At 43.6% G+C, this 12,654-nt stretch overlaps 1 protein-coding gene across 3 annotated transcripts in view; it reads right to left on the reverse strand.

Moving 5' to 3' along the window:
* Positions 1–12,020, reverse strand: part of sptbn2 (spectrin, beta, non-erythrocytic 2) — a 40,493-nt gene extending 28,473 nt beyond the window's left edge. For 2 of the 3 annotated variants that reach the window (XM_060863366.1, XM_060863365.1), the window contains exon 1: positions 8,399–9,166. In XM_060863366.1, the coding sequence (XP_060719349.1) occupies positions 8,399–8,504 (106 nt within the window). In that variant the 5' untranslated portion in view covers positions 8,505–9,166. Of the gene's footprint in view, positions 1–8,398; positions 9,167–11,853 lie in introns of those variants that run through there. The other variant, XM_060863367.1, reaches the window with a different exon arrangement.
* Positions 12,021–12,654: the final 634 nt, after the last annotated feature.

Below are 12,654 nucleotides of genomic sequence, written 5' to 3' on the forward strand. Positions count from 1 at the left end.
AACTATACGTTATCTTTCGTCTTTCTCTTGTACCGTCGTCTAATTTAACCCCTTGCTGTTTCTGAGTGTGTGTGTGTGTGTGTGTGTGTGTGTAAGTCGCCTGTGGCTACGTCAGTTTCAGTAATTGCTTCACTGAAGTAGTCAATCACCGGCGCCTGGGTTACAGCCAGGTGTCATTAGCCGACTCCCTACCGCTAGGGCCTGATGGGTAAAAGGGTCGTGAGTTTTTCGGCCACAGGATAAAGTAGTTCTTGTCTGTTGTCTTGGTTCAACAAAAGTCTGGCATTAAAACAAATGTTTGTCTTATTTATTTATTTATTTATTTAAAGGTCTGAGTGAACCGCTGAAACGAAATCCTCCGATATTTTTCCTCACTGAAGATTCCGTCCCTCCTCCCGTTTCCCTGACTGTCCAAAAGAGACAGCGAGACGACTCTTAACAGCACGCACAGGAATGCAGTGAGGTAACACCAGGTGTTGATTTACGGTCTGCGCTAATTAACACCGTGTGGAAGGAGTTGACACGTGTTGGTGGCGAAACGAAATGTACAGCAGCGAAAACACGATCCAAACGAAATGAAAAAAAAGAACTTAAACTAGCGTATTAACGTCTATACGTTAACACAGCGTTATAACAACTGAAAGTTCCACTGATTCGACGTGCGAGACGTGAAAACGCAGTAATACACTAAACTAATTAACTTTTACGTTAAATGAAGATGTTGATACTGAGACATAACTTCTATAGAAGGCAAATGAAATTCCTGCAGGAATAAAAAGTTGTCATTAACTTAATAATTAATAGTTAACTAAATAGTATGACATTAATTGATATCTTTAAGTAAAGTGCGATATAAAATTCTACACACTAATTGAAAAGACCAAATATTTAATATATTAACTAAAAATTTAATTCAGAAACAAAACGTTCTGTATAAATCAAGTTCTGGGATTGTTTTATAATAAAAAAAAAAGGTGAAATTTTATCATTTAATAGATGTTAAAGAAGCAGAAATGAGAATTGATTCATAAATGATATACTGCAGTATAACGATAAGTTTAAACAGCACAAATTTGGCAGATTGTGCTGACAGCAGTAACCTAAATACTCTAGTCTAGTTATATGAAGAAGGAACACTGCTGTTAAATGAAGCCTACAACTGTAGCTAAGTGCAGCTGGTATTTACACACACACACACACACACACACACACACACACACACACAAAATAATGTAGGTTTTAACACCTGTACAGACGTAAACACGGTCCTTCCGGACGTGTCTCGACGTCAATCTAACTGCAATGTACTTTTTAAATCATTAAGATGTTTTCATGCTTGTTTTTATAACGTGTTCAGGCTTCCAGAGCCGTGGTGCAGGAATTTGGCTAAACTTTGAAGTGGAAGAACAACAAACGCCTTAAAAAAAAAACTTTTCAAGCCAGTGACAACTCAGAAACCCACCGGTAGCCTCTCGGTTACAGCAGTGTGAATTGTGTTAACATACACGCACATGAAACCTGGATTAAACCTAAAACCCAGAGCCTTAGCCACTTGAGCAATCACCGCACTCGCGCAGATGTATTTATTTTCTTAAATCTACATTTTTAGACTAAAATTTCTCTTGCAAATCACCAAATTTAACTTCAGAAGATTTTCACATTGAGATAAATGAGATAAAAGACCACCATGGTTCAGACTTAACACTGAATTTTGTGAACTGTAGCACTGGCCCAAAAAAAGCTCTCTCTGTAGTCATCATAAGGGTTTAAAAAGATGCACACTCATTTGCACACACAAACACACACACACCGTGTCATGATCACACAGTAAGGGTCAAATACACAAGTGTCTATGTGTACTGCTGAATAAAGCAAAAGAACAAAACACACCCAAGATCACAACTACAAAAACCGAGACGCCAGGATCCTGAATACCTGCTGCAGGTCCGGCGCCAGGTCAAAACCACGAAGAAGTACTTTTGCACTACAAGGGTGCGATGAACCAATCGCACATCTGTCATTTGTGAAGGTTCTCGGGTTACATGGGTCACGTTAAACAGTTAGTCTGACAACCATCCCTCAAGATAAAAGGAAAGCTTTTCTCCCTACTGTCAGGTTGTCTTCAAATCTAGACCCAAGCCCTGCTTTTCCACCAAATGATTAAACCCTCTGGTCTTGAGTGGAACAACAGAAAAATGTCCCCGTTATCCTGTCAGAAATCTGAGAGTTTGAATTCCAACAATGCCACAGCTATCTGTGGGCGAAGTTCAAGCGAGTAACACCGGCCCTGTTCTCTTGGCACTAAAGACGTATCAGAAGAATGATCACTTGTCAGCTTTCACTCTCTCTGGATGTTGCAACAGGGGTTCGATTTAACTAGAAGGTGGACTGGCAAGACCAAATGGGGAGAAAATGGGGTGATAAATTGGTTATAACTTTGAAGAGCTTTTCACTGCCATCTTAAGAGTTCCATCTCCTGTCTTGTCTCTCTGGACGACCATGTCTGTCCATGCTCCAGATAAAAACGTAGACTTTTAAATCACTCGCTCGAAGGGTCGGCGTTATACTTTCATGAGACACAAGGATAAAAGTCCCTTTAGTTTGAACCACTGGTTAAAGGCAGGGTCTCCGATTTTTGAGAAATGCTTCAGAAAACTGAGTCGGGCCGATACTAAACAAAAAATCAACACAAAAATCAAAACAAACGTGTAGCCAATGAGCAGAAAGGGGCGGGTCTTGTCAATATGGGCGGAGAGAGTGTTCAGTGCGCATGTGTGACATTAGCAGAAAGCGGTTTTAACATTGACATGGAGGATAAAAACAAAGAAAGAAAGAGAAGAAAGACTTACGATAAGGTAAGAAGTAGGACGTGTTAATATAGGATCAGCTTTCCAGCGCTGGAGAGAACTGAAGGAGCAGGAAGTTGGTTGTACTTCGTCTCTACATTACTACGATAGAAAAGAGGTGTTATTTGTGTAGTAACAGCGTTTAGCTCAGGAGTTATTGACTCGGGAAACTCCAATCTGTGAATATGTGACCAACTTTACTTAAGACGCCGAGGCGCTTTTTTCCTTCTCGATAGGTGAGTAACGTTGGTTTCGCTTTGTTACACAGAACTAATATATGCCTTTGTCCTTTACATGATTATGCTTGTGTGTCATTTTTGCTTGTTTGTTTATCTGCAATCGTATTGTTCTTCTCTTCAGCTATGATAAAGACACATTACTTTCCATTAGTTGCCTGGGTTACATATGTATGTGTGGGCGGAGCTATCAATTCAGTGGTTTAACCCATTTGGGTTAGGGGCGTGTTTGTTTTGGTGATTTCAAATGTCGACATTGGCTTTCAAAAATCGGAGACCGCACCTTTAAATCACAACACTGGTTTTAACATTGGGTAGGTTTATATTTAAAAGTCTATGATAGTTCATTCGATGTTCGGTTTTGTACTGAGCACCGACTGAACTGGGAAGCTAGACGGCGAAATGTAAAACGTGACTAAAGGAAATGCGTCAGTCAGAACAAGAGCTATTCTAGTTAAAACACTTTCACATCAACAGATCTGCTAGCTGCATTCTTGGCTAATCATCTGCTGTAGGCGCACACACACTTTTGTCCTTGAAAATGTTTTGGACGGTGACAGCAGGGTACGACCTGTTCCCTACTAGCGCATCTGCAAAACTGGCTATGTAAGCTACCAGCTTTACTCTGTCGACATCAAGGACTGTGTAAAGCATCTCTTATTTCGAATATAAAGAACACTGAACTGGCAAAAGTTAATTATGAGTAAATATACCTAGAAGTACGTTGTAGAAAAACTTTCAGAAAGAACATTCTTTCGACTTTTTTTCTTTTCTTTCTCGACATTCCTTCGACTCGTGAGTTCCGAATATCGTCGTTCCAAAGCATACTGGGAAATGTTCACGGAAACAGGGAGGGACACCGTTTTCATTTCATGGGTGGTTAACACAGAGGTGGACAACCTTTTGGATCTCCACACACACACACACACACACACACACACACACACACACACACACACACACACACACACACTTTATCAGTTCCACTGTACAGAATGTGGGCTGTAGAATGAGCAAATATCTGAGAAAGTGCGCTTCAGAACTCTATTGTGTAAACAGACTGATAGTGGAGTTATGGAAAAAAAAAAGGACCAAACATTTTTTTTAGGCTATTGGTTCTAGTCCTGAATGTTGCTATCATTTTCTAGCAGGTTAAACATAATATTGTAAAGGTACGGCTTTCACTTTGACTTTATACCAGCCAAACCAAATCAAACAAGGCTAATATTTCTGGTACATCTTTGGCCAACAAATCAACTCTAATGTTTGTGATTCCGTAACAGATTATTAGCTTTCGTTTATAAACGTCGATAAACATTTGCACTACAACTTGGCTGTAAATGAAGTAAATTAAGGTGATATATGAAGCCTATTCAATTCTAGCTACATTTAATTAGCTACTATTTTTTTTAACCGCAAAACGCTCTGGGTGAAGATGACGAAAGTGTTCGCTGAGGCACCTGGATGTGGAATTTCAGTGCGTTTTTATGTCACTAAGGATTTACTACGGTCGTTATCCGAATACCTGCGGCCAGAACTTCCTCATAGATTTATGGATACGCAGCTGTCGATCATGAATAAAACAGAAACGTTCGACAGATACCTTTGCTTAATATGTTGGTTTACATTTTCTACAACTTTAAGACTAAGCACAGGCTACAAATGTCAGATTAGTACGATTCAGGTCTAGGATCCAGGCCTGTGTACGTTTTATAAGCTCGTTTTATATAGAAATTTACATTCAAACCTGCAACTTCTGCCCAATTTGTGTTTTTCTAAACAATTAAATTCTTCTCACACTTTTAGGCAGCATCGTCTCACTCGGCTTTTTTTTTTTTGAAGCAGCATCATTTTACTAATGAACCTCATTTGAACAAACTTTCTGTGAGACTTTCTGGAGTTTCTAAGTGAGACCCTGAGGCGAGGAACCCCAGATAAGTACGAGGGAGTGAGTGTGAGAAATCACTGATGGTGAGAAAATGAAGAAAGGGACAGTAAGAGACTGACTTTTTCTTTTTTCATTTCCTTTTCATTTTGTGCCAAGACACACCCATTTATTTCTCGCACACACACAGTCTAAGAATGGCAGTCACCTGGTTTCCCAATAAGAACCAAAGGCCACCTGACAGGAATTACCAGTGTGTTCGTCTGTACAGGTGTGTGTGTGCATGTCTTTATGTATTAACGTTATATACAGATGTGTGTGTGTGTTTACGTGTATATGTATATACAATGCCGTTACTCTTCATTACTCTAGAGTATATTCAAATTAGAGATATTCAAATTCACTCTGAGGCAGACTGAAGGTATTTTCATCCGGCGCTATGACATAACCACAGAAACTCAATACTGCTATCACATATTAACCTGAACCGCCGAGTGACTCAGTAAGACTGCAAACAAAGGAGTGGTAGCAAATTAGTGCTAATGTAGTGATTATAAACCTCTGTTACAAAGTGTAGGAATATTCCTATGGAATCTTTTTAGGAATAGTTCCTAGCTTAGCTTCCGACACATAGAACGATCCTGCTCATCCTCGCGTTCAGCAAGTGACGTCAAATCAACATGGCTGCTCGCAGCGTCGATCTACAAATCGGTTCGACTACGTAGTCAAGTTTTAACTTTAGATCGTCTTAACCTACTTTGTTAAATGTGTAACAGTGATTGTACAGGTCGGTATATTTCCAAGGCGAGTCCAGTCGTATTTTTAGCCGCTACATCTACGGTACAGGTGCGTTTAGAGTTTTAAAAACACGATTAGATTCAAATGAATAAATAAAGTTGCTTACTTATAAAAATAGCGCAAATACGAAAATGGCGTTCCGGCAAAACGCAAACTTCTAGCAGTTTCTCTAACCTAACAACCACTTTAGGAAGGAATTCCTCTCAGGAAACTGTATCTTTATTGGACTGTCCATTAAAGAACTCATTTCTCAGACATGCAAATCTCAACTGTACCATTCTGAAAGACACGCCATAGATCGTGTCTTTTATAATAAATGTACAAAATTGCCGTAGTCGCTGGAATTCCAGCGAGTTTTGTTATAGGGTATTGGGTGTGGTCAAACTCTTACATTTAATAGTGTCCTGTTATAGTAACCGCAGTCCTCACAAAGACAGAAACACGAGTCTGAGTGTGTGTGTGTGTGTATGTGTGTGTTTGAAATGGAACAATGAAAAATGTACTAAAAAGTCTTTGTGGTATTCTATGTTACTCAATTCAACATCTTTCATCACGCTACTGATATTACTTTTTTCTCCTTCAATTTCACCTACACACACACACACACACACACACACACACACATATGCACAAAGCAAATATCCTTAACTGACCTAAACTCTGACATAGTTGTGCACCAGAAAACTTGCAATACTTACAAGGACCTGGTGTCATAGGGGTTTTTTCCCCCAATTAAAAAAGTCCCCATTTTTGTGTGTATCTGTGTTTCACTTCACACACTGGTTGGTTGAAAGCCTGTGTTTAGGGAGATTTTGTTACCACTCATTGGAGTCGGTGTAAGACCTCACAGGTTTTGTAATTCAACGCTCTGTGTGTGTGTGTGTGTGTGTGTGTGTGTGTGTATGCGCGTGTGTGTGTGCGTGTGTGTGTTTTGCTGTAATTGTTTGCCTGTTGCCCGTCATGATTTTGCTTATTCACTTTCTAGTTTTCAGTCATCTCTAGTTCCCTGGAATGCTAGTAAAAGCATTACTGTAACTGTTCGGCTTCTGGTCCGACGTTGCAGGAACGTTACAGCTGTAACAGTTTTGTAACTTAGCCATGGCAAAACCTGTCGAACCGGTGTCCGAGAGATCTGATAACATTCTTCGTTTGCTGCGAGGTATAGAAGGGCATACCGAGTGTGTACTTGTGTGTGAACCCTCATAAAACTGCACACAACTGTTCACACACAATCCAATATCATTTAAACAGTAAAGAATGTTTGATTGACAGCCGTGTTAGTCGGCTATTTCAAACCCAACCTCCGTGCAGGTTGTGTGCTTCTCAGCTAATGAGTCCACATACGTAACATTTCTTATCCAGCTTCCCGTGGTTCTCACACATCCGAACTGTCGGCTCATCCTACCACACAGTAGGGAAATTAGGTCCCCGTTAAGATATAAAAACGTGTACACACACCCACACATGGCATCTTTCTGCTTGATGGTTTTTCTTTTTTTTCCTTTCTATTTTTTATTTTTTTAGATCTAGGACAACAGGCCTGAGGTAAGATCTAAAATATATCTGAAACAAGGCCATGTTCAACACACACACACACACACACACACACACACAATGACACAATGCCATTGCATTTCTTTCCAGCAGCATGACCTTCTGTAGGTCAGCTTCAATTTCTCAATCTTAACACACCTCAGCATGAGCTCACACACACACACACACACACACACAGATTATTTACTGAATCACTGTAAATGTCGACGCTATTTGCTATACCATACAACAGTGTATGTAAAACGATAGGCTTGAACTGGATTAGCAAGGTGGGTGTGTGCAGCGTGTGGTGTACCACAGCTACAAACACCTCCAGCCTGAAGCCTTCAGCAGTCAGAGTGTTTAGATATGAGGATATGAGGTATAACGACTGTACTGAGAATGTGCTGAGCTCCAAGTGCTCGTTCCTTTGCGTTTCACTGGTGTCCGGTTTGAGCCGGTGACCAGCTTCTCTGACACGTTTCCTGGGATTTAGATGATCGTCGGTTTCTTAACAGCCAGTACACATTTCTCCGAATTTGGAGATGCCATATTTCTTCTCACGGTTGAGTGCAGCTTGGTTTAGAACCTCGTGTGCACTAAGTCAAAAGTAATAAAAATAAAAAACCACAACACAACAACCTGCTAAAAAAAAATGAGTGAACGCTTCTTGGAATTTGACAAGTGCTTACTTGTTAGACAAAGACACGTTACTTAGACTTTGACCAAAGAGCGTTAAGTCATTAGAATTATAGGAGTGCTGGTTTCCCTCGACGAGTGAGATCAAATTTCAGAGAACGAAGGATGAATTGGTGAATTTTTGTTTTTTGGAACGTGTGTTAGTTCCTACTGTGTAAGTTGCTAATTTCTTTGACGAATGCTAGTTTCTTCAATTCGATGAGTGTTAGTTTCACTCTTGTTAGTTTCTTCTGATCTGATTACTGCTCGACTTGTTGATGAAGCTAGACTCATCCCCCCCCACCCCCATTTGAATGCTAGCTGAAACCTTTTTTCCGAGCTAGTTTCTATAACGTGCGCTAGTTTGCTTGATTTGCAGGTGTTTTAGGAGGCCAAGTCATTACGCCGTACACCAGTCTTACCTTGCAGCTGTTTGAAGCGGCCCTCCAGGATGTTGGAATACTGCACTTGGTTGACGAAGGCAGCGGGAGAGAGACAAGGCTCCCTCTCCATCCGCCCGTACTCCATCTCTTTTCCCTCCTTTTTTTTTTTTTGCGTTTACACAGTAACTTGCTCCTGATATGAATAACCAGATCCTTTTGAAACGCAGTGAGGGCTCAGGGCATGCTAGGACGTAGCCAGTCAGCTGCCAATTGAAGAAAAAAAAGTGTAAACAAAAAAAAATTTCCAAATAAGCGGGTGAGGAAACGCAGATGCGTTTATTCAGGTGCAGGAGTCCGCGTTCAGCACAGGTTCAGTCGCTACAAGCAACGCGGCCACAGGTAGCAGTGTGTGCACAGGTCGCGCGATGCCGTCTCCAAAAAAAAACACAGCGCTCTTCTCTAATTTCCTTTCTTCGACGTAAAACCCGGTGAAGGATAAAAAGGACGAAGAAACAAAAGAACAAACTGTTCCTCTTCTTTTACCTCTTTCGCTCCTTCCTCCTGTACAGACCTGGCCACTACTTTTTCTTCTCTGCCGAGCAAAGTGCAAAGCTTCTACCTTCTCTCTTGATCTTCAGCCTTCCCTCCAAAATGAGCGTGCGTGTGTGTGTGTGTGTGTGTGTGTGTGTGTTTTGCGTGCACACTCGCACCTTGTTTGAGCTAGCTACAGCGGGCTGCATAAGTAAACAATGCCTTCTGCTCTTTCCCTCTTTCTCAGAACACCGGCTCTCTCTCTCTCTCTCTCTGAATTTGCATAAGGTGTGGGGGGTGGAGTAATAAAGAGAGAGAGAAAGAGATAGAAGGGAAGGGGAGGGTGTGGACAGGCGGGATAAACCATCTCAAAAGGTGTAGGAGGGGAACAGAAGCCGGATTAGTTCACTGAAACAACACAGGGAGATGGAGATCAGAGAGAAAAAGAGAGGAGAGAGAGAGAGAGAGAGAGAGAGAGAGAGAGAGAGAGAGAGATGATTTTTTTCCCCCTTTCTGTCTCTGGTGCGTGGAACAGAAATAAGTCGTTAAGACAGGAAGGAAGTACTTGAGAAAGATGCATCAGCCAAAAGGTGAACCTCTCTTCCTGTGTGTGTGTGTGTGTGTGTGTGTGTGTGTGTGTGTGTGTGTGTGTGTGTGTGTGCGCGCGCGCGTGCGTGCGTGCGAGCGTGCGTGTGCATGAATTAACCAGAGCGAGAGACAGAGATATCAGAGAGCCCTAATGAAAAGCAGAGACCACTGACGTGTGTGTGTGTGTGTGTGTGTGTACAATGTCTTTGCATGGGTATGAGAAACACACACACACACACACCCGTGTCACAGACGTCCCTCTGACTCAGATCTGATGCCGGCTCACACGCCGGAGCTTCATGTACCTCTGAAATGGGACGTTTGGATCTGGATGTTGATGTTTACTGTTGACTTTGCTCATTGTGTTTTATTGCTTTTTCCTAGTCGGAGGTCCGAGTTACGGGTGTCAGTCGTGCGTGCAGGATAAACTGTAACAAGCACAACTTTAGACTGCGAGGGGCGCCGAGGGCGGCCGCTTCCTGTTTTCGACACACCACCTGACTCCATCAGTAAACTGTTTCTGCACAAGACGCATTTACGCCTGGTTGCACCACATGACTTTTACTGTTAGTGGCAAACATCAAGAGATATTAAGGGTATACTGTACGTCATATTACTCTATAAGAACAAGAATCCGTTTGGACTTGGACACACACACACACACACACACACACACACACACACACACACACACAAAGATGCCATCGTGTCACTGACCCGCTTCTCATTTTGTCGTGATCCGTTACTGCGGACACCTGCAAATTCTCGGCTCTGAAAGTTTTATTTGCAATACAGTCCTGCCATGAAAACGGAGTTCAGGCAGCGTTATAACAGAAAGGAAAGGGGGATGAGAGACACGGCATGGGAAAAGAAGGGAGAGAGAGACACAGAGAGAGAGAGAGACATAGAGACAGAGTGAACTGAAGTGTGTGTGAGACGCCTGAGGGGAATTTCTGCAACATCCAGTGTGCTGAAAAATGTGCGTATCATGTCCCCACTTGTCAGGGCAAGATGGGATGTCTTTCACACACTCGCTTATTCAGAAACATGGACACACACACACACACACACACACACACACACACACACACACTTCTTAATGTCAGTCCTCTGATTTGATCAGATCATGAAACTGCACACAGTAAAGTTTTCCGTGTTTAAATATGAAGATAATCTAAATCACCTAACCCACTGCTTCCATCTGCTGGACATAAACACACATTGCAACATGTTTAGACCGACCTCTTGCTTTCACACGCTACCCCACACTCACACACAGACACACACACGATCCCGCTCTCACGCACACACAATCCCGCTCTCACGCAAACATGTCCCTGCTCTCACGCACACACGATTCCGCTGTCACATGCACACACGATCCCGTTGTCGCTCGCACACACGATCCCGCTGTCACTCGCACACACGATCCCGCTCTCTCGCACACACGATCCCGCTCTCTCGCACACACGATCCCGCTCTCTCGCACACACGATCCCGCTCTCTCGCACACACGATCCCGCTCTCTCGCACACACGATCCCGCTCTCTCGCACACACGATCCCGCTCTCTCGCACACACGATCCCGCTCTCTCGCACACACGATCCCGCTCTCTCGCACACACGATCCCGCTCTCTCGCACACACCCGTGAACATGTGTACGCACATACACACACACACACACACGATCCCGCTCTCACGCACACACGATCCCGCTCTCACGCGCACATGATCCCGCTCTCTTGCACACATGATCACGCTCTCTCGCACACACGATCCCGCTCTCTCGCACAGACGCGCGAACATGTGTGCACGCATACACACACACACACAATACCGCTCTCACACACACACACACACACGATCCCTCTCACACACATACACATGCAAACACACGATCCCGCTCACACCCACACGATCCCGCTCACTCCCACACGAGATCCCGCTCACACCCACAGGATCCCTCTCTCACACACACCACCACGATCCCGCTCTCACACACACCACCACGATCCCGCTCTCACACACACCCACACGATCCCGCTCTCACACACACCCACACGATCCCGCTCTCACACACACCCACACGATCCCGCTCTCACACACACCCACACGATCCCGCTCTCACACACACCCACACGATCCCGCTCTCACACACACCCACACGATCCCGCTCTCACACACACCCACACGATCCCGCTCTCACACACACCCACACGATCCCGCTCTCACACACACACCCACACGATCCCGCTCTCACACACACCCACACGATCCCGCTCTCACACACAGGATCCCTCTCTCACACACACCCACACGATCCCGCTCTCACACACACCCACACGATCCCGCTCTCACACACACTTGTCGTTACCTGCGAGGGCTTTGATGCGTGAGCGCTCGAACAGGCGCGCTGAGCTGTTCTCGTTGTCCCACTCTGCCTCGGCCGCCAGCTCCCAGCGGTTGTTGATGTCATTGTACTGCTGCTGAATCTCCACGCTGTCGAAATCCGTCGGCGATATCGCACTCATGGTGATCACCCTGGCAACAAGACAGACAGGCGAGTGGGGGTGGGGTTAAAATTTTCACTGCTAAATTCCATTTAAAATCTCCTTCAGGTTACAGAGTAAAAAATAAGAGAGAAAAGACACAGACACACAAAAATAAATAAATAAATAAACAAACAAACAAACCCATTTCTCACAACCACTAGTCTCTTAAAATTGATTCCCCTCCTGGCTGCAATCCCACACTGAACCCATCAGGAGCAGTGAGATTCCTTTGGGAATAACCGGAATTCCCAGCTGAAGAGATCGGAACTCATTTATATTTCAACATGACGAACCTTAAAGGCACCCGAGGGGAAAGGGCAAAAGTCTCACACACACACACACACACACACACACACACACACACACACACACACACACACACACACACACACACACACACACACACACACAAAGCCTTTGTGAGTCTTTAATAACAGGAGACTGGAGAGAGACAAAGCCAAACAAAGGTGTGACTTCTTATATATATATATATGGAATCTACAGAACATTGAGGGATCTATGGATGAAGTTTACTGTAGATTCCAGGAGGCGGGGCTTCAGGCACACGCCCATAAATGGAATAAAGGTAAAGCAGCGCAGTCGAACTGTAAAAAAAAGATTAG

The sequence above is a fragment of the Tachysurus vachellii genome, chromosome 26 (assembly GCF_030014155.1).
Source record: "Tachysurus vachellii isolate PV-2020 chromosome 26, HZAU_Pvac_v1, whole genome shotgun sequence".
Classification (NCBI taxonomy): domain Eukaryota; kingdom Metazoa; phylum Chordata; class Actinopteri; order Siluriformes; family Bagridae; genus Tachysurus; species Tachysurus vachellii.